Source organism: Ursus arctos, unplaced genomic scaffold (genome assembly GCF_023065955.2).
Source record: "Ursus arctos isolate Adak ecotype North America unplaced genomic scaffold, UrsArc2.0 scaffold_12, whole genome shotgun sequence".
Classification (NCBI taxonomy): Eukaryota; Metazoa; Chordata; class Mammalia; order Carnivora; family Ursidae; genus Ursus; species Ursus arctos.
The window spans coordinates 69,468,368-69,494,669 of NW_026622786.1; the positions used below are offsets into that span (position 1 = coordinate 69,468,368).

Here is a 26,302-nt window from a genome sequence, read left to right on the forward strand (position 1 = left end):
GGTCATGATCTCAGGGTCATGATCTCAGGGTTCTGGGATCAAGTCCCCCATCAGGCTTCCTGCTTGGGGGGAGATTGCTTCTCCCTTTCACTCTCTCTCAAATAAATAAATGGTCTAAATAAATAAATAATAAATAAACAAACAGGTGTTCAGAGCACCTAGCTGGCTCAGTCCATGGTGCATGTGACTCTTGATCTTTGGGGTCATGAGTTCGAGCCACATGTCATAGGGATTACTTAAAAAAAAAAAAAACAGGAGTTTGTTACAGAGCAAGTAGATGGGGCTCTCCAGGCAAAGGAACCATTATTATCTTAAAAAAAGAAAGAAAGGTAAAACATGCCATGTTTTAGAAAAGACAAATGCTTAAATATGGCTGGTAGTTGGGAATTGGTGGGGGGAAGTATTTGTTAAGCCAGTCCAGTCATGGAGGTCTTTTTTTTTTTTTAAGATTTAATTTATTTGAGAGAGAGCAGTGAGAATAAGAGAGCACAAGAGGGGGGGAGCAGCAGAGGGAGAGAGAGGGAGAAGCAGACTCCTCGCTGAGCAGCAGGGACCCAGGACCCAGGGATCATGACCTGAGCCAAAGGCAGACGCTTAACCGACTGAGCCTCCCAGGTGTCCCCAGTCATGGAGGTCTTTATAAAAACTCAGAGGTTAGGGGTAGAGATACAGTTTTACATATTTTCTACATGGTTTCAACAATTTAAATTGATTAAACGGTTAACAAATAACTGGTTTTTCTGATGAAGTTAAGTGAGAAACAGATAGATTACAACAGAAGAACACTGAGGATAGAGCTCTGAAGAATCCCTGCATCCACTGAAAAGACTGAAGGGAATCCAGAAAGGAAAGGAGGACAAGTTCAGAAAAGATGGGTAATAGCAATCTCTCATTCTCCAAAACCAGATTTTTTTTTTTTTTTTTTAATTAAAAGCTGGCCTTGGAATATAAAATAGGACTACAGGATTTTTGGTTATTTATTGAAAGAGCTATTTTATTAAAATAGGGATAGAGATGAATATTGCAGAGAATTGAATAGTAAGTAATAATGAGTAAGTATAAGACAGCAGATACTGACTTAGGCAGGAAAGCTTGGCAATAAGAGGATGATAGTATAAAGGAAAATAAATGTTTGGGTTTTTCACCCCTAGCTTCAGTAAGGTGGGTTAGCATGTTTGTAGATAAAGGGGAAGAACTTATGAGAAGGAAGAGAGAAATAATTGATCCATTCTGAAAGGAAAGAGAACAGATGCAGAGTGGTAGAAAGGGGGGAGGAAGCTATTGAATTTGAGGTGCAAAAGGAGAGAATTGGGGGAAGTTTGGATCTAGTGACCTCTGACTTCTCAGTCCAATATGAGAAGGCAAGATCATTTGAAGTAGAGTTGGGATTGGTTTGGAGTTTGAAGGAAAGGAGAGGACATTTTTTAAAAACCCATGGTTGATACATGATTGACTTTGATGGATTTGTATGTATAAAATCCCTCTAATAAAGAAGGCATGGGGCACAGGTTTTCTCCAGTGAGCAGCCAGCTATATAGCATAGTGTTGGAGTTACTGAAAATTAAGATTAAATTGGAATAAAGTTGGGCAGAGATATAGGTGTCCTGTTGCATGTAACACTGCCTGGTAAACTTTCCATACTACTACAGCAAAAACCCAAGTGTTGGAGTGTCCTGAGGTGCCAATGTTAAAAGAAAGACAAGGCATCTCATAACCGTCTACAACTCTGCGGAAGCCACTGGGGACTGTCATCTTTGATAATGAGCCTTACACAAGCAGCCATCTGTAGGTTTGCATCAGTGCAAGAAAAAAATTAATCTCCATTCCAGTCGGGTCGTTGTCTCTCTTATCTGCTTGCATGTCGTTTTTGGAGGCATTCCAAAAAAAAACAATACTATGTATTACTTTAGTAACGACAAATTGTATAACTTTCTTAACCTTAGTGTCATTTTTTGTAAAAAGTTGACATCATAATTATACCTGATTGGGTTAAGAATGAGAACAGTGTGACAGCCATCTGGTAGATACCCAGTTATATTAATTCCCTTCCTAAAGCCTATAGTATCCTCTTTAATACCAACAAAGAAATTCTTTTCATTCAGATCCTTCCTTTGTCCTGGCGGTCTCTCAGTTCTAATTGTTTCATTCTGGAAAAATGGACATTTTTTACTTGCTTCAGCCTTACTCCCTGATGTGCTTTGTCTTTCCCATTCTCCTCAAATAGTGTGGTTGACTCAAAAAGAGATGCACAGTTGGTTAATCATCCGACTCTTGGTTTCGGCTCGGGTTGTGATCTTGGGGTCATGGGATCGAGCCCTGCGTCGGGCTCCATGCTGAGTGCAGAGTCTGCTTGAGATTCTCTCTCCTCTCCCTCCACCCCTCCCACCTCTGCATGTGCTCGCTCTCTCAGTCTCTGTCTCTCAAATAAATAAATAAATCTTTAAAAAAAAGAAAAGAAAAGAAAAAAAGGAATATTCCAGTTGCACTCTGGTGCCCAAATTGGCATTGGGGACAGAGTGACAGAATGGGCCTAGACTCCACAAGGCCAAGCAAAGAAGGGACCAAACTAGAATTGTCTGGCCATTTACATTGCCCACCCTGGCCTAAAAGTAGCTTCCTGTCATTGAAGCTTTTGGAAAATAGCCTTTTTTTTTTTTTTTTTTTTTTTTTTTTTAAGAATCAGGATTACATCAGAGGTTAACAAACATGCCAGCCATAAGAAGAGAATATTTTAGGGTCCAGTAAGTTTGGAAAATGCTGCCTCTCAAATTCATGTGTATAGTTAAGTGCTTTGAGAAATAACATAGTAAAGAAACCAGTTGAGGTTTATTCACCTCAGCATCTCCCACACTTACTGAACTAGAGTTCTCTTTTTGAGAATACCTATTAATAGCCCATGACACTTCCGGTTCCCAGATGCTTTTTTCCTTCAAGTGCCTAACCTCAGAAAGAGATTGCATACCTCCTTAACGTGTTAAGGTGGGTAAGCTCGAGGAACTCGGGTTCCCACATGACATTTTACTCTTTGCTTTATGTGATCTTCCAGAATGAGCTTCTATCTCCATACTTATTCTCACTGATTTGTTCTTTCTTCCCATGTAGCCCAGTGCATGGAAGGCTAACAGAATGGAGCACAAATCAGGGTCCCTTTCGTCTAGCCGGGAGTCTGCTTTTACCAGTCCAATCTCTGTTACCAAACCAGTAGTGCTGGCTGGTGGCGCAGTTTTAAGCTCTCCTAAAGAGGTGAGTGAAGATAAGGCCAAGCAGCCTTTTCTAAAATTGCCATTTCTCATTGACTTATACTAAGATACACGGTGTGACATGTAAAGCTCTCATTCCATTTCCTTTGTAGCTGTGCTTTTAGCTCAGAGTCATTTCTTTACTGGTGATTTGCTTTTGTATCCAAAGATGGGCAGTAGCTGAGTGGGGTAGTTGCTCTCTGGTAGACTGGGGTCGGCTGTGTCAGATAAGAGATCAAAGAGGTGCTGTATAAGCCGTACAGTCTTAACTGCTAAAACCCCGCAGAGCTGTGGGCACCTGGGTGGCTCAGTCGGTTGAGCATCTGCCTTCAGCTTGGGTTGTGATCCCAGGGTTCTGGGATCAAGCTGCACATCGGGCTCCCTGCTCGGCGGGGAACCTGCTTCTCCCTCTCCCTCTGCTCCTGCCCCCTGCTCGTTCTCTCTCTCTCTCTCAAATAAAATCTTTAAAAAATTAAAAAAAAACCTGCAAAGGTGAAGTCTTTATTTAAATGAAAAGGATAGTTTATTTTTGGTGAAAGAGTGATAATTAGGCTACCAGATTCTGGGAAACAGTACCATGTAGAAGTGACCCAGAGAATCCCAGTTCTTGCTGTTTGCTGTTAGGAGCAACCTGTTTGTGGTATTTGCCCAGAGTCCCTCCAGCACTACTCCTCCAATTGAGATCAGCTCCTCTCGCCTGACCAAGCTGACCCGCCGAACTACCGACAGGAAGAGTGAGTTCTTGAAGACTCTGAAGGACGACCGGAATGGAGACTTCTCAGAGAACAGAGACTGTGACAAGCTGGAGGATGTAAGAGCATAAGGTTTTTCTAGGGCAACAGAGGGGTTTTCCTGTGTTGTATATGTACTTTTTTAAAGTCTTTTATTGGTCAGTGCTGTAAAAAGTTGGTAAATTACAGAAGCTTTTATCAGTTAGGATTACATTTAATTGCAGTATAAGGAGATCTGACAAATAGAACCATAAAACAAGAGGGGGTTTTTTGGTATCCTCCAACAGGAAGCTTAGAGGTTGCCGGCTAAGGGGATAAGCTCATTGGGATTATCAGGAAATGTACAGCTTTCGGTTATTTGGGACCAGGGTGGTTAGCGCACCTCTGTACTCCCCCATCCATATTCTGGTGATGGAGAGGACAGGGGGCCAAAAACCTGAAAGGGAATAAAGTCTGTCTCTTTTTTAAATGCTTTCTTAAAAGCCACACCCTGCAATTTCCAGGAGTACAACATTGGCCAACTGTCAAATGGAATCTCCTAGCTGCAAGGGACTCTAGGAAGGTGAACTTTTTAAAGCTGAACACAGTAGTTCTTTAGTCCGAATTGTTAAGGAAGACTAGAGCATTGATACTACTGCATCGGTATCTGGTAGCATCTACCCGCCATTGACATAATTTGAAGTTAAGATCCTGACTGCTTGGTATACTTAAAATCTTAGTAAGGTGAGCAAGTCCTTATTTTTAAATGGGGAAAACCTCTGAGCTGAAGTTGTTTTTTGGAGAGCACTTTCCTCGGTCCTGACTCCTTATTCTGATAGATTGTGTATCTTTCCACTAAGGGTCATTGAGCCAAGTGTGTCCTTTCCTTATTTCAGTTGGAGGACAACAGCACACCTGAACCAAAGGAAAACGGAGAGGAAGACTGTCATCAGAACGGTCTTACTCTCCCCGTAGAGGAGGAAGGGGAGGTCCTCTCACACTCTCTGGAAGCAGAGCACAGGTAAGGGAACATCAGATCACAGGGCATGCTGTGTATGGCCTGTAAGGAGCTTGAACATCCTTAAGACATCTCAGATCGAGTCTGGCCTACAGAGAGAAGTGTCCATGGGCACCATAACTTGTTCTCTCTTTATGCCCCAGCTTGGCCTGTTGCCCACTGAGCATTCCTTTGCAGTTTTGTCAGTGTTTTCACAACTTTCCTCTGCAAGGCTTTCGTGTAGTTTAGTTTCAGACTCAGTTTATAACTCCATTTGGAGAGGGGAACCTGTTTTCTAGGACTGTTGTGCTCGCCCTTCGACCCTCCTAGCCCAAGTGAGCCTTTTATAAGACCCCTTTAAAGGCCTTGGGAGGCATGAGACACCCCCCCCCCCATGGGTGGAGCTTGTTCTTTAAATGAGGGCCTGGAACACAAAGCAGCCATCTGTTTGGGCCCCTGGATGGCAGATGGGGCCTGCCGTGTGTGGCAGTACCTTCCTGAAAGGAAGTTCCTGTCCTGAGGAACTTTAGAAGTCAGCAAGATCACAAGACTATGAAGGAGACCACAATGCCATGAAATTGAAGGAGAACTTAGGTACATGTGGAGATGTGCTAATTTGCTTACCAGAGACAAAAGTGAGGTGTTGGGTTTTGTTTTGTTTTTTTTTTTTTTAAGATTTATTTATTTATTAGAGAGAGTGGGGGGAGGAGCAGAGGGAGAGAATCTCCATCAGACTCCCCACTGAGCATGGAGCCCCACGCGGGGCTCAGTCACACGACCGTGAGATCATGAGCTGAGCCAAAATCAAGAGTTGGCTACTCAACTGACTAAGGCACCCAGGTGCCCCAAAAGTGCGATTTCGGGGCACTTGGGTAGCTCAGTCGATTAAGTGTCTGCCTTAGGCTCAGGTGATGATCGCAGGGTCCTGGGATTGAGCCCCGCATTGGGCTCCCTGCTCAGTGGGGAGTCTGCTTCTCCCTCTGCCTATGCCTGCCGCTCCCTTGCTTGTGCTCTCTTTCTCTGTCAAATGAATAAATAAAATCTTTAAAAAAAAGAAGTGAGATTTCTTCCTGTTTTGTCTGTCAGAGAGGGCCCTTGCATTTTGGCTCTTACGCAGTCTTTTTTTCTGCTGCTTCTCTCTCTCTTACAGCTCTTATACTCTAGGAAGAGCAACTGTGGAGATCCCTCATTTAATTCAAACACCTGAGTAGCCATAATTAAAGCTTATCCCAGTGGGCAGCGGCACCTGAGGGTCCTGGAATCCATCCCGTGTCAGGCTCCACGCTCAGCAGGGAGTCTGCCTGAGGATTCTGTCCCTCTCCTCCCCTCCTCCTGCTTGCCTGTGCATGCACTCTCTTTCTCTTTCTCTCTCTCTCAAATAATTTAACTAAAAAAAAAAAAAAAGCTTATCCCACTGGGGAGAAAAGAAAAATCCAAGGGGGGTACTGTTGCCCCTGGGCAAGTAAGTTTTCTCTAGAAAGTTGTGGGTTTCCCACTTATGCTTAAAGATGTCGTATTTTCTTTGCCTGACCTCCCTCTACCAGGTTATTGAAAGCAATGGGATGGCAGGAATATCCTGAAAATGATGAGAATTGCCTCCCCCTCACAGAGGAGGAGCTCAGAGAGTTCCACGTGAAGACAGAGCAGGTACGTCATAAACCTCTTCTGGAGACCTGTTCATGACGAGGGAAGGGAACAGGGCAATCACTGAGAGCCTCAGTTCAGTGCGAGAGAAGGACCTTGTAAAAGAAAATATAAACTAAGTTGCCATAGTAGAAATACAGAGGAGCGAATCACTGCCTAGGCAATACGATCTCTCATAGTGGATACAAAAACTAGGTCAGTAGTTAGCAGATTCCAGAAAGTAGTGTGTTCTTTCATCCTGGCAGCTCTACCCCCTTATCAGAACCGCAGGGCTTGTGTTCCAGAGTTTGGGCTGAGCCCTGGGTCTCTAGGGAAGCAGGCTTAGCTCCCCACCCCCCACCCCCACCTCCAGCCCTGTGGTTTCCCTCTGATATTCTGGCTGGAGCCAAGAAACAGCCTCTTTGAATTTATCCAGCAAATGGCTGGATTCTTTCTGAGTGAAACACTTCCAGATCCTGAGATTTATAGCAATGAACAAGATCATAAATGGAGTCTACAAACTTCATGGAGCTTACATTCTGATAGTATTTATCTTTTATTTACATTTATTTTTATTTATGGTATTTATATTTAAAGCACAAATAAAAATAGTATTAAATCCTATAAAGAGAAACTACAGCTGACATAAAGACTGCTACTCAGAACTATTCTCTGAATCGTTGTCATCACCTGAGAACCTGTAGAAATAGATAATCTGAAACCCTACGTACTGAGTCAGACTCTGCATTTTTAAAAAAGATCTGTAGGTAATTGATTTGCACATTACGGTTTGAAAAGCACAGCTCTAAGAAATCTTGGCTCTCTTAGAAGGGCCCCCGTCTGCACTCTGCCGAGAACGGAGTCCTGCTGCCAGTGTAGTTGCTGATGGTTTTCTTTTCTCTTTTCCTGCCAACCACAGCTGAGAAGAAACGGCTTTGGGAAGAACGGCTTTTTGCAGAGCCGCGGTTCCAGCCTGTTCTCCCCTTGGAGAAGCACTTGTAAAGCAGAGTTTGAGGACTCAGACACGGAAACCAGTAGCAGTGAAACATCAGATGACGATGCCTGGAAGTAGGCATATAAATGCTCACAGATCTGACCCAGTAAACTCAGCTGTGTGTTTAGGGAGTATACAAAAGAAATCGTTCTTTTCCTTTTCTTATGTTGTTGAATACTTCATGCACAAGGGAAAATAATCATATCCCAAAGAGAGAGCAGTTGGCTTGTTTAGCTTTTGTTATTGTTCTTCCCTGTTATCTGCTTAATAGAGAGAAGTTTGTGTGATGGGAAAGATTTTTTAAATACACACACACACACACACACACACACACACAGTATGTATGGGGCGATGCACAGGTGGGAGCTGGCGGTGCGGAGAGGAGATGCCCGTCTGCAGCAGCAGCTCCTGCTACCAGCCCTTGGGGCACTCACCCCTGTGCTCAAGCAATCATTGTCAATGACAAAGTGACTATTGAAGTTATAATTGTATTAAATTAATGCTAATAATTTGGATATTTTATTTTATTTTTGGCTGCTCGGGTAACGTTAGCCCTTAACCAAGCATACATGGTTTTCTTTTTTCTTTCTTTCTTTCTTTTTTTCTTTTTCTTTTTTTTTTTTTTTTTCCTTTTTTGGGTACAGCTGTAAAATATTTGGATATAGGAAATGTTGTGTTATTCTTGCAGCCTTGATATTCAGGGTGGATTGTAAAATATAAATTTTTGTGAGATTTCAAAGATTAAGATTATTTTGATAACATTATTTACAGATTTAAAAGATGTGGTTATCACAAGTCTGTTGAGGGGGAAAACTACTGCATAAAATAACTAACTTGGAATAAATATTTTGCATCAGTTTGGATTGTCTTGTGTAAGAAGTATATTTCCTTTAAAATTAGATGAGTGGATTCTTTGAGGGAAATACTTTTAGAAGTCTGAGGGGAATCTGAATTCAGACACAGCTGTTTCTCCTTTTAGCAGATACTTTTTTGATGCAGAAAAACTTGTGCAATAAATTATCAGTAATAAAATCAGAAACCCAAGTTTCCTTCCTGAAACGGATTTTCACTTGCCTGGGTATTTACCAGTGTGCATATTTCTAGGAAGGTTCCTGCTAAACAGGAACATGGGAAAGGGTTTGAGCCAGTGCTGTGACCCATGGAGCGTGAGCAGTGGAGGAGGCGACCAGTGGAGGGGGCACAGTCTTTCATTCCACATACACTTCCCCAGCTCTCCCTGTACAGCCGGGCATTTTGCAAGGCTCTGGGGGTGCAGGGAATGCCCAGCCCAGTAGGGAAGAGAATAAACAATTATATTAAAAATGAAGCCTTAGACCAAAATTCGATGGACAAGTAGAAGTTAAAGTCAGCACGAACTGACACTGGCGCTCTTTGGCCATCCCTACAGTGCATGGTCCCTGGTGGATATAGAGGTCCAGAATCATACCCTAATGGGAGACAACCAGCAGGGTAACAGCCCTGATTGCATGTTAGAAAGATAACTTGTAGTGTTTCCAGAAGGGAGAGAGGCTGGAGGCAGAGAGACCAGCATGACATTTGCTAGATTCTAAAGGCTAGGAAGGCAGAGACCCGATCTGCTACACTGTATTACATAGTCTCTCCTGCTGGTGTTACAAGCAGTCCATGTAGAAATGGTGGTTGAGATAGAGCCTGAGAACTGTATCATATTTCACTGAATATATCTTTTAAAACATTATGTACTAATAAGAAAATTTGCTGAGTGTGTGGGTGGCTCAGTCCTTTAAGCTTCTGACTCTTGACTTTGGCTCAGGTCGTGATCTCAGGGTTGTGGGATCAAGCCCCAGTCAGGCTCCTTGCTTAGCAAGGAGTCTGCTTCTCTCTCTCCCCCCTTTCCTTCTGCCCCTCCTCCTGCTTGTATTCTCTCTTTATCTAATAAATTTTTAAAAAAAGAAAAGAAAACTTGCCAGGTTATGATACTCCATTAATTGTTGGTCCTGATGTCAGTGTTAAAATGGGGGGGGGGAGGCATCTTAGAATCAGTGAAATAGTATAAAATGAATTAAGCTGCAAAGGTATTAAACTGGAAATGAGAAGTAGGTTGAGATAGAGATATCCTGCCTGTTGGGTGTTGAGCTTTGCCACTTACTAGCTTTCACAGAACAAATTTCTAAAAATTTCCCTTTTCTTGCTTGGAATTAAGCTGGCTGAGATCACATGCTTTGAAACACTTGTAACCTGTTGCTGGTCACACCTTGGTCTTACACGGTGAGGGGGGTGCTACGTAAGTCCCTGTCTTGTTTAGAAAAGGGAGTTTGTTGAGAAACATGGGGCTCAGAGCTCCTGCTGCTGACGGATGCATATATTTGGGGAGGTGGCAGAGATCTGATCAGCACAAAAGGCCTGCCTGGTCCCCTGGGCAGACTCAAATGAAGGGGTACCTTTCTATATTTGATTCCTTTATCTGACAGATTCATTGTGTTCTCCCAGAACTTTCATTCCTTGGGCTGTGCTAATTATCTTCCCTCTCTAGCCAAACAACCCCCCCCCCCAAAAAAAAGGAATGGGGTTAAGGAAAAACTGCTAGCCTTGGTGTGACTTGGTTATGCAAAAGCCGTGGTTGCTCCCTGAGGGGCACAGTGCAAGGGAAAGCTCAAAGCTGGTCAGCCTAGGGGAAAGACAAGTTTCCTGGCAGAAAGCCCAAAAGAGCAGACTGCTTCCTCTCCCAGGTGTTCCCTAGAACGGAGAATGACACTAACTTGGGTACCATCCGCTTGGGCAAAACAAGAATGAGCAAGATGATACTTCCCTGCCAGACACTATTAAATTACCAGTGATGGGGGGTGGGGAGTATGCGATAGGGCCAGCTAGTCTAGGAGGCAGCTGTCCCTTCCCCTTTACATAGGTGGAGAAACCGAGCAGTAGTGTTGAAAGGGACTTGCCAATGTTCATGTAATGAGGTGGAGCTGACTTTGTGACACTTTTTCAAGCCAGGGGCTCCTCCCAAAGGTGACCAGCTTTTCTGCACCCATGCTGCAGACCTGCCTGGACCTGCCTGGACCTGCCGTTGCTGCCCAGGGAGCTAAGTCTCCTCCCCAAACATAAACTGAATCTTGTAAACTCAGCAAACCTGGCCTTGCCTCTGGCTTTGTTTCATCCTCCTCTCCCTTTCCCCTGCTCTCGGTCCTGTCTCTTGCAGGTCTTGGCTGGCGTGTCAGGAAAGGGGTTCCATCCCATGGCTTCCTACTCTGGAGAGCCAGGGCTCCTGTCCTGTGGGTCCTGTGACATGGTTTTCCGCTCCTGGGCGCTGTTGGCCACCCACACTCAGCGCTTCTGCATTGGCCGTCTGACCCGAGAGGTAACACCTGGAGCCCGCCTCTCAAAAGGGCCACATCTGTGGCCACATGGGTGGGTGGGTATTCAAGCAGTTCCGGCCCTCAGGATTCTTCATCCCCACACCCTGTCACCAGGTGGTGTCACAAGAACACCAGGGCCTCCCAGAGCAGGCGGCGAGCAAATTGGCTCTTAAGAAGCTAACGGAAGAGGTACTCCGGGCTTTCCCCACTGGCTCGAAAGTTAGCATCCTCCCCAAGCCTACAGATGACGCGGCTCGTGGGTCAGATTACCCCAAACCCAGAGATCACGGGTTCCGTCATCTCTAGGTGCAGCGGCTGTGGCTGTACCTACAGGAAGTGCGACCCTGGATAAGAGAGGTCCCCGGGGGATTAGAAGGGCCCCGGAGCCAGACTGAGGCGCACACTCAGGGCCCCACCCCCGAAGCTGCTGGAAGCCCCGGCGAGCGGCTTCGCGCGCTGCAGGGGACTCACGCAAAGCGGGTGGCGGCGACGGAGTCACAGAGCCGAGCCCTGGAGCGGCGCAGCGAGGGTGAGGGAGAGGGACGGGATTACGGGCCCTCCCCGCCCCTCGCCCCTTAGCTTTGCGTTTGTGGGACCCATTGCGACTCGGTCCCTTGACGCCTCAGAACTGAGCCAACGCCTCCAAGGTTTGGCCCAGGCCCGGGGCGGAATATCACGCCTTTTTGGTCTGGAGCGGGAGCTTCGAGAACTGCGGGCAGAAGCCGGGCGAACGCGGGGAGCTCTAGAAGTGCTGGGGGCGCACGTTCAGCAGCTACAGCCGGAGTCGGGGTGAGACCGGCGCCGGGGATGCGGAGCGCGGCTGAGCCGGCCTGGGGGCGGGGGGCGGGGCCCGGTCTGCGGGCGGAGCCGCGGCGGGAGCCTCGGGGGGGGAGGGGGCGGGACGCGGGAGGCGTAGGCGCCCCCGCAGCTGGAAGGCCGCACATGTTCTGTCGGGAAGGGGCGGGGCTTCCGGAGGCCCGGCGTCTGGACCCGCAACACCTTCGCGCGGCTGTCCCACTGCCCCAGGACCCGGCTCGACGCCTTGCGAGAGGCAGAACTCTGTTGTCCGGTGCTACAGGCCAACCCAGGGACTCTGGCTACCGAGATCGGGTGAGGTCCGGGCCCCGGGGCGGCATGGGCGAAGCGCTGATCAGTCCCGGAAAGACGCCGCTGCCTTCTTGTCCCCTGCTCCCTCCCTAGGGCCCTGCGTGAGGCCTACGTTCGAGGCGGGGGCCGGAACCCCGGCGTTCTGGGCCAACTATGTCAGTTGCAGGTGGAGGCCTCAGCACTGGAGCTGAGGAGGCTGCGGACCCGCAGAGGTGAACAGGGGGAGCCAGCCAGGAGGGCCTCCTGGAAGCGGTGGACTTAATTCTGGGAGGAGAAAAGGATGGTTGAGGGGGGCGTCTTTGGCATGAGGAACACCTGAAGGTGGAAGACATGGGTGGTCTTTGTGGCAAGGGCTAGAATGTTACCTGACAAGTCCAGCCTTGTCCAGAGAGACCTAAAGCTGGAGAGCTGCTCAGAATTGTACCAGCTGGTCACCAGAGGTCAGAGGTGACAGGTCGGACTTTTTCATCGCAGGAAGACGGGCAGGTGACCCACTCGGGGAGCTTCTAGTAGTGGAAGCCGAAAACCGGCGCCTGGAGGCAGAAATCCTGGCCTTGCAGATGCAGAGGGGCGCGGGCCCTGCGTCCTGGGGTCAGCGAGCACCCTTGTCCCACACGCGCGTGTTTGTGTCTTGTCCGTTCCTGCCCTCGCGCATCGCCTGGTGTCCCTACGTCTGGGTACGGCTCTCGGGGAAAGGTTGTCTCAGCCCTGTTACTGGCTGCGTCCGGCTCAGAGATGCCCTACTCTGCTCCCAGGGCCTAGGGAGCCTCGAGCTGTGGTGAATCCCAGCCCACGCCTGAGAAGGAGGGAGGATCCCCCACGCGTCCCGCCGCCGGTGGCTCCCCCGCTGCCGCCGCTTCCACACTCCACAGGCATCCTATTGAGTGGCACAGAACAGGCCGTGAGGACCCAGGGGTTGGGGCCAGGGCAGCTGTTTTGTGTAGCTGGGGAAGCATGGGCACCTGAGGCTTTCCGCCGCAGTCAGCTCTTTCCCTACCCACAGCTGCGGGTTCCTGGAACCACGACCAGGAACCTAGGCCTGGATCCATACTGCCTCCTGCCGGCTTCTGACGTTCTGGGCCCTGCACCGTATGACCCTGGGTGAGGCCTGCTGCCTCCCTCCTTTGACATTCTCTGTGCCTTTGGTCATCACTTCTGAATGAGACCCACTAGGAAGAGCTGGGGTTGGGGAACTGACAGGGTGACAGGTAGGGGTGGGGGGACAGGGTTCAGAGGACTTGGGGGGGGTTGATAGGTGCCAGCTGAGACCTGTGTTCTTCAGGGCTGGCCTGGTCATTTTCTATGACTTCCTTCGGGGCCTTGAGGCATCTTGGATTTGGGTGCAACTAATGACTGGCTTGAGCCGAGATGGACAGGATACAGGAGGGGCCACAGCATTGCCCCCAGCCCTTTGCTTGCCCCCACCTCCAGCTCCTGGGCCTATTGGCAACTGTGCCATCCTTGCCAGCAGGCAGCCTGTACCCAGGTCAGTAGATGGAGATTGACTGGTGCTTTTTGTCACAATTGAGACTTTTCCCTCATTCTGCTGAGTTTTCCCATCTGTATACAGGGCCACTGGCTCTGAGAGCTGTCCAAGGAAGGAGGAACAGTTCTGGCTTCTCACACCTTGTTTTGGTTGTTCTAGACTGCCACCTTCACCATCAGTATCCCTGGTCTGTGAGCTACAGGCCTGGCAGGGGCTGGCATGGGCTAGGGAACCACAGCCAAAGGCTTGGGCCTCACTGGTGCTATTCGACCGGGATCAAAGGGTGTTAAGTGGCCGTTGGCGTCTTCCACTTCGGGCCCTTCCTCTGGACCCCAGCCTTGGCCTTGGGCAGCTGAATGGGATTCCCCAGGTGAGTGTGGAGGACAGGGACTGGATCTCCACCCCCTCCAGGTACAAATGCAGTACCAGTACCATTTCATCTCTCTCCAGGTAGGTCAGGCTGAGCTCTTTCTGCGACTGGTTAACGCAAGAGATGCAGGTGTCCAGACACTGGCAGAGATCAATCCAGCAAGTGCCCAGGAGTACCAGTACCCACCTCCGGTGAGGGCCCGCCTAGAGCTAGGGATATCACAGGTGTGATTGGTGTGGTTAATTACCAGCATTTGTTGACCACCATGTTCCACATCGTCTCTAAATTAACTCCTTTATTCATACATCGTATTAGGCAAACTATGTAAACAGATAAGGAAATCGGAGCTGCACAGTGAGGTTAACTTGGTTTACATTAGGAAGTCAGGGTACAAACCTCTTGCTAAAGATGCCCTTCTCCCTGTTCCACAGATGACCCGCTCACCTTCCCTGGAAGCGAGCTCCCTTGCTCCAAAAGCCGGCTTTGTTGATCCCCCTCCTCCTGCAGAAGAGCCCCCTCAGCAGCAGAGTCAAGGGTAGATGGTTTGGGCCCTCATCACAGCTTTGACCCACCCCCTCTGGCTTGCTGAGTCTAGGAGCCGTAACAGGCTCAGAACTAGGACTGAGAATGAGGCTTGTTGCCAGACCTGCAGCTTTACTACTCCACGTTCTCAGAGGGTCTAGAAGCAAATAGTAGATACAAGCTCAAAATAGGAGGTCCAACTACAGCTTCACCACTTTCCACAAATACTTGGCCTTTACCAGTTCTCCTCTTTGTGAAACATGTGAGGATTAAATGTTATATAAATTCTTTGAAAGATGAGCGGGGAGCACTCTTTATTAAAGGAACTTTATGAACTTACCCCCCCCTTTTTTTTTTTTTGCTAAAGCCCTTCTTACTGCCACACTTCACTCAGGACATCCTCTGGGAAGCCTTCCAGGCTATAAAGGTCCCCATGAACTAGGAGCTCCCATACCTTACACACAGAGAGTCACATGTAAGATCTGGCTGAATTTTGAATATTGAGCCTAGCCCCAGAACCCAGTGTCAACCGAAGGCCAAAGGCCAAAAATCCTCAGGACTAGGAACATGTATTACAAGGGCATCTTCAGGAAGTTCAAAACCAAAGATTCTGAATTACTACAATCAACCCAGAAAAACTCCCATTTTCTCTTCCATTTATTTAGGAAACAAAATATAAACTGGAAATATAAGGCAGGCACGGTTTGGAACTCAGTTTGGAATTCAAATAGTAACTGGTGCTTAACAGGTTCTTAAACTAAGGGTCAGGGCTGAGGCAGCTCAGGCAGGGAGGGTCTCCCACTAGCCTCGCACCCTGGACATCAGTGAGGCCCCAGTGGGATGGCTTTCGTAGCAGTATCCTGAGCACCAGCACCCTTTGACTGGGCAGCCAGAATCCGTGGGCCGGTTTCAGCCTTTCAACCCCACATCCCACAATGAAATGCTTCAGGTCGTTCGGGATCCCACTGGAAGATCTTTAAACACAAGTCCAGACCAGGAGCATTTTTTAGCATCTTTATTTGAGAAGACAAAACTGCAGGTGGGTAACAATTTGGATTCAAGTTATAAGATATATATATATCAGCCTTTCTGTACAGAAACAAAACGCCACCAGCCAGCCTCCCCACAAATTCTTCCAACCACATCTAAAGTGTCCAGTCTCTCTCTTAAGCCACTTTCAAACCAGAAAGCTCAATTCTCTACAGTTAGCACACCAGGTTTCTTTGAGGACCACTTTCCCCCACCCCTCCCTCACAAGTTTTCTTCAGAGTTCTTTTTCCAGGACATATTACTGACCCCCAATTGGAGACTAGGTGGGTAACAGTTATCACTTAAGGCCTGGCTCAGGCCGTTATCTGTTCACAAAGTCCACCAAACAGTATCAGCACCAAAGAGCAAGACCTTCACCAAGTCTTGTTTTCATAGCCCCCATCAAGGGACAGCACCACTGAAGGTTTGCAAGACAGCAGAGTTCAGTACTTAAAATGGAAAAAATACAGCACCATTAGAAAACAGGGCCTATGGCTATGCTTGATTTGATCACCTCCACATTCAGACAGACAGGAACTTGGATGGGAACTTCCAACAGGTATCAGTACAGAAAGGGGCAGGGGGAGTACCTTTGACCACTATATAAAACCCAGAGTGCTCCAAGGCACAGATTCTGCCAGTATTTAAGAAAAAAAAAAAATCAAAGCCTCAACCTTTGCTTACAATCTTTATTGAAGTTATACAAAAAGAATCCCCCCAAAGTGAAAAAATACATTATATACAAAAACACTTTCCCTCAGGAGGAAGGCTCTGCGCCCTCTCTTAACATGCAGTGCTTTCAACTGTAGCTCCGGCCTCCACTGTCCCCTCCACTGCTGCCCGGCTTTCAGCCTGATTCTCAGCCTGGAAGATAAATGGGGAGCCTGGGCATAAATGACCCGAGTTTAAGCCGTTCTTACACAATCGAGTAGGCATTAGAGAAAGTGAACAGGTCTCCTAAAGCCTGCTTTGCTCCCTACACTACTAACAGGACAATTACCACAAGATATAAGGCCATTTCCTAACATCCTTCTAACAGGGCTGACAGAGCCAACGTTCATACGTTACTTGGGAAGGGAGCAAGCAGAAATAACCCAATGGTCTTGCCAATTAAGTGCCTTCTCATACATTCAATAGAGTGGGACCTGCAGAATGTACATAGTTTTGTCAATGAGACATTCTATATTCCATAACCAGTTTCCTGTTTCTATGAGGGTTGCATTCAAGTAATCCAAACAGGCTCAAGGTGAGGAACATGCACTTAGGAGGACAAGCTTCCCCAGGCCCTGAGACAAGGGGAAATAAGGCAAGAGTCCAAGCCCTCTTAACTGCCCACCTCCTCCTCCATGTTTTCTGAAACTTCATTTCCACCGGACACGGCATCCCCACTGCCTCCATTCACCTCCAACTCTTGTTTGGCTTTCTTTGCATCATCTTTTCGGGGACTCTCTTCCTCTGGTTTCCTCTGAAGATAGAATTGGGAAGACTTCACAAACGTGCTGAATGTTTTTAAAAGTACTGTAAAGCTTTTTAACAACCTCTTCACTCCTCTCCTCCCCCACTGCTAGCACCCCACGGTGCCGAGATCCTGAACACCAGGAACCACGGTTCTCAGGGTCTCTCCCATGGCCACAGGAAGCAGACCCCAACGTGTGCTTGGTACAATAAATTGGTCAGCCACAGTATACCAATCCGGCCTCTCTAGGGGAAGGGTGGGCTGAGGGTAAGAAGCAGATCTGAATAGTAACCAAACCCCAAGTTTGTGAATCCAGAAACAAAGGAATCAGTCTCCCACAAGAGAAAAAAAACGACTAATTTTAAGCAGAAGATGGACTCATAGGAGTTTAAGTATCAGCAGGTCTGCCGCTGAAGGACTACGGTCAAAAAAAACCTGCCAGCTTCCTCAGATGAGCCGATCTAACCAGCTCTCAGCACCTTTCCTGACAGTCCTGGGCCAAAAGAGGCCTGGAAAACTGTTAGAAGACATATTTGAGTGAAAACTACCTTCATTCAAATCCTCATCAACTTCGCAAAATGAATGTCTTATTGCACCAAATATTAGGGAATGTATTCCCGGTGTATCATTTGAAGCAAAAAACAAAAAGCAGACTGTAAAGAAAATAGAAAAGAAATGACCACATGTAGATTTACCTTCTTTCTGACAAGGTGGGAGATATCAGTCACACAATTTGATGAAGAGGCACCATCTGCTGGTTTTCTACTGGAAACCTGACAAAAAGGACTTTGTTAGCAATGTACAACTACACAGGACACAAAAAGGCCTAATATTAAGTGACAAAATTCACCTGAATACTCACCGTGGAGACTGAAGTACCCCCTCCACCAGGAGTGAAACCTGAAGTAGAGCTCTCCACCTGTGTGAGAGGTGACAGACCCGAGTGGGTCCCAGGATGGAACCCACCAGGTCACCCACACACCTACAACAGGTACCTACCATCCAAACAACTCAAATACTAGTGGGCCTCCATATACTAGCAAAATCATCCATTCCTCTACCTGCACCTGCCACCCCCAAACCGGGGGCTTAGGCACAGTGTAAATATTAAATTAACCCTTCCATATCATCACCTGTGGTGTAGAACGCTCCCTGACATTCCAGGCAGCCAATCAATACCTTGCTATCTATACAGAGTTTTCAGAAATGGAAGTAATAGCTTACGTTTCTTAAGCAAACGCTATTTGTACTGTCAGAAGTATTTTAACATACAGGTACTATTACCCCATTTTATAGATGAGGCAACTAAGGCAAAGAAATGTTAAGTACCATGCCCATGGTCACACACAGTAAGCAGTAGATATAGAACTTAAACCCAGTCTGGCTCCAGAGCAGAGTCTCTTAAGCATTATACTACTTAGTAAGAATAACTAGATAAATTCTCACGTTCCTAACCACCAATTCCCTGGAAACCGTATCATGGTTTCAGAACACTAATACCATGATGCCTTCCAACATCAAACATGCTATTATCAAAACTTCAAAACTTTAAAAGGAAACCAAACCAACCAGAGTTGCCTTCAGAGCCAGGTCAGCTACATTCCCACTACGCTGGGACTCCTTTGCATCTTCTATCTTCTCTCTGATTTCAGGTAGCAGTTCCTTCAGCTCTTCAATTTCTTTCTCATATTCAGTAGATGATCCTTCAGCCTCCTTCATCTGCTCACGTAGCACAGCTACAAAGAACAGGCTGAAGTGATCAGTAATAGTTACCACCAAAGGATCCTTTTTTTTTTTTTTTCCATCTTGTTGGTTACTGGATCCAGTCAAGTTTATCGTCAAATAGCTGATCCTCACTCACCCATTCTCTTCTCAATGACGTCAATAGATCTGCTGAACTGTGCCACTGCCTCGTCATACTGAGAGTTGTACCCATAAGCCAAGCCCAGCTGGTAGTGGGTCTCTGCGAGGAGACGGTCATGGGCTTCCAGGTACTGCTCTTGCAGGTTTAGGCAAGCCTGGAACTCCTCCACAGCTTGGACATAATTCTCTAATGAAGAGAAAAAGAACAGCAAGCAAATGGACAGCATTTAATATATAATACTTCTAAATTTTAGACCATTCTACAGGAATGCTCTCCTGTTTTAGATTGTATTTTCTTTGTAGCGTCTCCAGGATACTGGACTATAAAAAATATCTAACTGGGGGCAGGGGGAACCCTACTAAAGAGACTTCAGAAGAGACTGTTCGCTATTCTAGGAATTATAGGAACACAAACCGACTATCCTCTTAAAGGCAATGCCAGGGGTGCCTGGGTGGCTCAGCTGGTTAAGCATCTACCTTCGGCTCAGGTCATGATCTCAGGGTCCTGGGATTGGCCACCCATCAATCAGACTCCTTGCTCGGCAGGGAGCCTGCTTCTGCCCCTCCCCCTACTCGTGCTTTCTCTAATAAAATCTTCAAAAAAAAAAAAAAAAAGCCAATGGCCCACAACTTATGATCAATCAAGCTGAATTTTAAGGAATTAGAGGACGAAAAGGGGGGCAGCACATTAAAGGGAAGAGTAAAATGGAAAATGTATTACCAGATTCAACACTAACTTCTCCAAGTTTAAGATGGGCCTGTGCAGCATAAAGCTGAGCTTCTTTTGTTTCTTGCCTAAAAGAAGGAAAAGATGACCAGAAACCTTAATAGCATTTGTCCAAGCCTAACTGATATTCTGCTTCCAACCTCCAAACTCCCAACCTGAGCCTAGAAACACTGAAAGTTTTACCTTTTAAAAATGATCTTTGCTAAATCCAGCATATCCCAGGCAAGCTCTAGATTCCCGATCTCCTCCTCTTCATTTTCTTGAAGAGACTAAAAAGTATATCCAAATCATTGGTATTAGGCAGAAGTATAAGATAGGCATCTTCAGATCGCTAATCTAAATGTTAAAATTTAATACAGCTTAAAAAAACCCCACATGATTTAGGATTCAAATTTTGGACTTTCTCCCTAAAACCTACAGAATGGGTCTCTGTAATCCTTATATCCCAAGTCATCACCTTATGTCAGTGACATCTAACAGTGAGTGACCTGTTGGGTCCCATCCTAACATCCTCGGATTAAATGGATCTGTGTATTCTAGGCAAGAACAGAGTCCCCAGTCCCTAACCAAGAAATGACTATGATAATCACACCTACCCTACTGAGCGACAGTCCCACAATAAGAAAGCAGATGATGATGATGATAATAATTTACCTTGTTTTCAAGAAGTGATTCATTTGGTGTTTCTTCAGCCTTGTCATTTTCTTTATCCTCCTCTTCTGAGCCTTCAGTTTCTGCAAGCAAAAATTCCTCAGTATTGAGAATACTAAGGATGGATATCTTCTAACTAGTCAGATTCCAATAAATGCCTGTCAACCTATATTCTGAGGTAGAACAGGCCACATGCTAAGTCAGTTAATATATGAACTGAATATAAACATAACGCCAGTAATTAGTCTAATTCAAGTGTAACCTAGATTTAGACTGTAATACAATCTTACGGTGTGTCTGTGGTTTACACCTTCAGTGATCAGAAGGCTGAATGTTTTTCTTCTAAAAGTCAATCTGATCATTCAGATCAAGACAGATTAGCTACTGTAGGCTCTTATTCACTAGAACCTCCCATCTACTTAGCCAGAAGCAGTTGGAGAACTCAGCCAGTGCTCCTGGCGTCTTTAAGCAGCCATTTGTTATATAACCACTAACACGCTGAGACAGTACAAAAAGTTAAATTACCCCAGTCCATTCAGAGCAAGAATGCTCAAGAGACTAGCTTTCCCACAACACAGCTGTGGAGAGAAAAGCATAGTCCTTAACAACTCTCACCAATGAGCATGCCACAGACTCCAGCCAGCTCTAGCATGTACGGAATTGAGGGAGCAGTACCACAACCAATTGTTTTACTCCAGTATAATGTGAAAATCTGCAAGCATCCTGACACTCTATTTCACCATACTGACATACGTTCGCAAGTCAACTGCTTTTAAGAACACACTGCTAATAAACAGCTCTAAGTACCACTTGAAGTTCAGAATGTCATAGGATTAAAAATGGGCTTTTGGGGGCACCTAACAGTTCATGAATTGGGTATAATGTGCCTACCTCTGCCATCTTTCATTAAACATTTTTAACACAAACAAAAGAGCTCAAATACTGTCTCCTAACAAGCTATGATGGGAACATAAATATGCAATTAGGCCTTAGAGCCATGAAGTCAGGCTAAAGGAATTTTATCTTTTAGCAATACTGCTTCAGAATGGGAATAGGCACAGAAAATTCCTAAACATTATAAATTAGTGAGACAATCTAAAGAAGTCCTGTAAGAAGGGCGCCTGGCTGGCTCAGTTGGTGAAGCATGCAACTTTTTTTTTTTTTGAAGATTTTATTTATTTATTCAACAGAGATAGAGACAGCCAGTGAGAGAAGGAACACAGGCAGGGGGAGTGGGAGAGGAAGAAGCAGGCTCATAGCAGAGGAGCCTGATGTGGGGCTCGATCCCATAACGCCGGGATCACGCCCTGAGCCGAAGGTAGACGCTTAACCGCTGTGCCACCCAGGCGCCCCAGCATGCAACTCTTGATCTCAGTGTTGTGAGTTCTAGCCCCACACTGGGTGTAGAGATTACTTAAGAACAAAATTAAAAAAAAAAAAAAAATTCAGCTAAGAACCAGTTACAAGTTAATTGACCTCTATAGCAAACGGTTTTTCTCAAATGACTCACTTTTCCCCTGGCGACCATGTAATTTAGTGCTTCTGAATAAATACCCACCATCATACACCATTATCTTTCCGTACCCAAATTTCCAAGTCATTTGTATACTCAGTACTCTGTCAGACTAGATGGGTAGTTTTATTAATTCTGACAATGAGGCCCATTCTCAAGGAGAATTCTCAAGACGGGTGAGGTAAATCTATGAAACAAAACATTTTTACCTTCCTAATCTATAGGAAAAATCAACAAAATGTGTATTGTTATTCTGTATTCTTAAATTATCTGGTATCTGTTCCTACTCATACCAGAATGCCAGGTGACATCTAATTTGGCATAAAATCTTACTGATCTTTACATCAAATTTTTAAATTAAAATTCTTACAATAATCTGAGAAAAATACTGGTTTCCCTTGAGAAATCTGTACTATCTTCAAGGAATGGTGAAGAGAAAGCTAGGTTAATGAGAAAGCCATTACTTTAAAACAACACTTTCCAACCTGGTAACCTATACCCCAGATATTAATGGGAATGCCCTGATGTCCTCAGTGAAGTGATCTGTTAAAATATTTTCGGAGCTTCTTTGAAAATGGAATCTTCTTGGTAGCATGCCTATTACCATCCTTTGGAAAAAGAGAAACACAGTTTTATACCATTTCTCTGATTTGTAGCCTGTTCAAAGTTAAGGGCACAGAATAGCGCAAAGAAAAATTCCTCTTAGAGACAAAGTGAAGGCAATCTGCTGATTCTTTGGTTATTCTAGCACTCCCACAGGATTAAGTCACGTAAACGCTACAGATTGACCAGTATAATCTGTCTGAGCATAGCCAAGGTCTGTGCCTAAAATTTAAAAACTTTGTTCACTTACCAATTATATCTAGCCATGACATTTAGAAAAGAACAGACCAATTATCGTTAGGGATATAGACAGCCTGAGCGGTGGCAGAAAATGAGACTGTGAGAAAACCTCTGGGGTGCTTGGCTGGCTCAGTCAGTACAGCGTGTGACTCTTGATCTTGGCGTTGTGGGTTTGAGCCCCACATTGGGTGGAGATTACTTAAAAAATAAAATTAAAAAAAAGAGAGAGAGAGAAAACCACTTACACTATTTTTGCAGGCTAGTGCTGCCACATAAATAGAGCACAGAGAGTAAAAGTTTAGGCCTTAGAGCCTGAAAGGTCTGGGTACCTCAGCCCTCCCCTTATTGGCGGTGTGACCAAGGCAAATTACTTAAGCTCTTTCTGTCATTTCTTCATTTGTAAAATATGGAAAACTGTACCTTCTTTATGAGTAGCGTGGTCCCCAGGGCACCTAATAAAAAAAATCCAACTGATGACTCCTAGGCTTTTATAAGTACTTTAAAAAGAGTGACCAGAGGGGCACCTGGGTGGCGCCGTCATTTAAGAGTCCGACTCTTGGTTTCGGCTCAGGTCCTAATCCCAGGGTCGTGAGATCAAGCCCCACGTTGGGCTCTGTGCTGAGCACAGAGTCTGCTAAAGCTACTTCCTGCCTCTTTCTCTCTCTCAAATAAATAAATAAATCCTTAAAAAAATAAAGAGTGACCAGAAAGTTTCTGATAAGTGGTGGGTTAAGGGAGGAGATAAAAAGTCACCTTCCTCACTGTGAGATAGGCTTGGGAAGAACATACAGTCATGTCAGATCCAGGGTCTGATTCTACTACTATGACTTAGTGTTTGGCCCTAAACAAGTAACATAACCCCTAAGCCTCCATGTCCTCATGGCTGTAAGTGGAGTAATACTCCTACTACATAGTATTATTCCGGAATAAAAAACAATGTATGTGAGAGAGCTGTACCATGTTGCTTATGATCCAGCTGAATAGTTTTTGAACTGGAGAAATAGGACCTCTCTACGTAGCTTATTATTCAAAGTTCAACTTAAAAGAGCCAGCAGAACTTCTTACTATCTTTGATCACTATCATTAAAGATTAAGACATGGTAGTTTTTTAAAAATTAAAGATTCAGTTCTGTGCTTTTTCCATAAAGAACTCCTAAAACCCCACAAGCAGCCCAATGGTGCTACCATTTAGCCAATTCACTTCTGGTTACCACGCCTGTGCTGGCTGGAGTGCAAGGACCTGCACATAGGTAGAATGTAGTTTACCAGAATGAGCTGCAAGTACTGATAGTGGGTCTTTGAAAATCTAAAACTAAACAGAACTCTTAGTCTGTCAATTATACGAGTGATAACTATTAACTGGAATATACCTGTGGTTATTAATACCAACGTTAGATGAGCCTTACAGACAGTAGAATCCTCAAATGATAGTACGACTCAAGTCAGACGTGCCAATTATGCAATTGGTAATTAGAGGCTTATACATCTTGATGGAAATGAATCAAAATTAGACCAATAATATTACACAAAGCGTCTACACTTTATAACGTTCTAAGTAACAAAAACTTCAGTTTAGCAGCCAAAGCGAGCATGAAATGAGGGGGAAAGCAGCAAGAGGGCTAATGGTTAAGTTTTTTGTTAACTTTTGGAGGGGGCTAATTTAAAACTAATGTAAGTAAGCCTCTAAACACTTCCTGAAGACTAAAAGTAAAAGAGGGTCACCAGAATTCTTTCACTGTGGTTAACTGCCTTCATTTAAATGGCATGCCTGCTTAAGTGTACCAATTCACTGGATTCTACTGCTCTAATCCTGCTTCCTAAAGCAGAGAATAGGAACCATGTGAACAGTAAATTAAATAATCCAGAGGCATGCAAGTGAACATCCATTCAGCATTCTCTGCCAGCCTAGCCCACTATTTCCCTACCTACCCCACCAGCCCCCATCCACCTCTATTGGCTAGTATGGTACAAGTTACTGATAGCTAGCCAAGTCTCAGAAATCACAGAGAAGGCCTATTTTGCAGTTAGTAAAAGCGTTAGTTTATAAGCCAGCTGAAGACTTGCTTTTAACTTGCTCAACTTATCACAATCTTCTTAAACTATCCCCCATTTTCATTTAGCCCTTTCCTAATCCAAAGGCAGACGGAAAATCCTGAATGGAAGGCTGACTTTTACCCATGATTAGTGAGTCAAATCCAGAATGTACTCCACCCACTGCAGCTCTTGCATATCCCGGTTACCTTCACCCTCTTTCATCTGTTCTTCTCTCTCTTGTGTTTCTTCATTAGCGGCTATCTTAACTTTGTCTTCAGGGGGTTTCTCAGTAGCCCCCCGGGCTACCTTGGTCTCAACCCCATCTCCAGCTGCCTCAGACTCTTCTATGGACAGCTTAGTCTCCTCCTGGCTAGGAACCAACTCTACCCTGACTTTCTCCTCTAGTCCTGAGCCATCTTTTGTTTCTGTCAGTCCTTCTGTACTAGTCTGTTGTTCAACAGGAGTCTGACCTCCTGCAGCTGACAGTCCATTGACTGTACCATCCTTAGGGAGAACTGTGGCCTCCTGCCCAGGCTTCTCAGAGACTTCCGACCCAGCTTCTGCAGCTGAGGCCTCTGCAGCCTCTACTGTCACCTCTGGTGACTCTTCAGCAGGAGGCACTTCTTGCCCTACCATCTGCTCAAGAACAGCCTTTCCCGGCTCATTTTCAGAGGCTACTTGCTCCTTTGGCTCATGCCCACCCACATCCACTGGCTTGACTGTTGAATCTACAGGCTCTGCTTCTGCCTCCACTGCAGTACCCTGCTTTTCAAGAGTTGTAACAGGCTGCTCTCCTGAAGCTTCTTCTGGCTTCTCCTCTAAGCTCACAATTACTTCTCCCTGCTTCTCCTGACCTCCTTCTTCTCTGCATTCTTCTTGGACATCAGTTCCACCAACTGAGTTTCCTTCCTCAGCATCTGGTACTTCCTGTTCTGGCTTCCCAGAAGTGACCTTGGCTTCATTCAGTCCTTCTGGTGCTGCTATTTCTTTTGTCTCAGTGGTCTCAGTTAACTGATCTGGAGTGGACTCAACTTTTTCCTGTCGCTCCTCTGCAGGCTCGCTTATATCCATGTCTTCTCTTCCACCCTTCTCCACTTCAGTCTCCTGCTCTTTATCAATTTCAGGCTTTACCAGAGACTGGTCTTCTGGTTTTTTTGCTTCTTCTTTTTCTCCCATGGCGTCATAAACCTGTTCTCTCAACTCTTCCCTTGCTTCCTCTACATGGTTAAAGAACATGAAGCATAAATATGTCTTCGAATTTAGTGATAAAGGCATAAATGGAAACTAAAAATACATTCCCTTTAAACCCTCAAACAGCTTGGCTTAAATTTTAGCAGATGGCCTAAAATTATCTGCCCCCTTGAGAAAAAGCAAAGGGAAAAGTCCCAGATAGCAGAGCAACTTATTGCAAAAGAAACCCAAGCTCCTTAAATGAGATATTGTTTTACTTGAGCATTCTGATTATGTTAAGAGATGCCAAGCTTTATGCTCTCCTCTAAACATTATAAACTCCACCTAATATGTAAAACTCTAGTAGCCAAACTCCGCTTAGAATTTAACATTTAATTTTCTTAGACACAAAAAAATGTAAAGACTCCAAAAGCACTGCTATTAAAATAACTGAGCTGCACAGACTTTTAAAATTTTGCATCAGAAAAATATTTAAGGTTACTATTTATTTAAAATATCAATTTAAATAACCACATTTATTGGGGAAATTAAGTTTTACTTTTATAAAAGCCTGCTGTCAACTTAAGTAATTGGCTATCTGCACTGTAGTCTCTGCCAGATGCAGGTATCACC

The 26,302-nt window shown here is 45.4% G+C and overlaps 3 protein-coding genes across 12 annotated transcripts in view; 2 read left to right on the forward strand and 1 right to left on the reverse strand.

Annotated features, from left to right (window-relative positions):
• The window catches only part of GPBP1L1 (GC-rich promoter binding protein 1 like 1), a 62,975-nt gene extending 54,554 nt beyond the window's left edge, over positions 1-8,421 (forward strand). For all 6 annotated transcript variants that reach the window (XM_048220225.2, XM_048220226.2, XM_044383894.3 and 3 more), the window contains exons 8-12: positions 3,103-3,243; positions 3,892-4,050; positions 4,846-4,970; positions 6,491-6,593; positions 7,489-8,421. In XM_048220225.2, coding sequence (XP_048076182.1) covers positions 3,103-3,243; positions 3,892-4,050; positions 4,846-4,970; positions 6,491-6,593; positions 7,489-7,641 — 681 coding nt within the window. In that variant the 3' untranslated portion in view covers positions 7,642-8,421. The remainder of the gene's footprint in view (positions 1-3,102; positions 3,244-3,891; positions 4,051-4,845; positions 4,971-6,490; positions 6,594-7,488) is intronic.
• Positions 8,422-10,703: 2,282 nt separating this feature from the next.
• On the forward strand, positions 10,704-14,678 carry CCDC17 (coiled-coil domain containing 17). 2 transcript variants are annotated; one of them, XM_057310684.1, is made up of 13 exons: positions 10,704-10,900; positions 11,013-11,087; positions 11,205-11,427; positions 11,525-11,687; positions 11,925-12,008; positions 12,099-12,217; positions 12,480-12,596; positions 12,761-12,906; positions 13,009-13,106; positions 13,288-13,491; positions 13,651-13,861; positions 13,942-14,052; positions 14,293-14,678. In XM_057310684.1, exons 1-13 carry the CDS (start codon positions 10,778-10,780, stop codon positions 14,398-14,400), a joined length of 1,782 nt encoding a protein of 593 aa, XP_057166667.1. In that variant the 5' UTR covers positions 10,704-10,777; the 3' UTR covers positions 14,401-14,678. The 2 variants fall into 2 exon arrangements, with proteins under 2 accessions (XP_057166667.1, XP_057166666.1); XM_057310683.1 differs by having other exon boundaries at positions 12,761-13,106.
• A 1,409-nt stretch (positions 14,679-16,087) lies between these two features.
• Positions 16,088-26,302, reverse strand: part of NASP (nuclear autoantigenic sperm protein) — a 38,890-nt gene continuing 28,675 nt past the window's right edge. The window contains exons 6-15 of one of the 4 annotated variants that reach the window (XM_026498205.4): positions 24,706-25,716; positions 20,113-20,192; positions 19,642-19,727; positions 19,453-19,526; positions 18,730-18,918; positions 18,438-18,604; positions 17,731-17,787; positions 17,564-17,641; positions 16,749-16,877; positions 16,088-16,276 (exon numbers count right to left, since the gene is read on the reverse strand). In XM_026498205.4, the coding sequence (XP_026353990.1) occupies positions 16,196-16,276; positions 16,749-16,877; positions 17,564-17,641; positions 17,731-17,787; positions 18,438-18,604; positions 18,730-18,918; positions 19,453-19,526; positions 19,642-19,727; positions 20,113-20,192; positions 24,706-25,716 (1,952 nt within the window). In that variant the 3' untranslated portion in view covers positions 16,088-16,195. Of the gene's footprint in view, positions 16,277-16,748; positions 16,878-17,563; positions 17,642-17,718; positions 17,788-18,437; positions 18,605-18,729; positions 18,919-19,452; positions 19,527-19,641; positions 19,728-20,112; positions 20,193-24,705; positions 25,717-26,302 lie in introns of all 4 variants that reach the window. The other 3 variants (XM_057310682.1, XM_057310681.1, XM_026498204.4) reach the window with 3 other exon arrangements.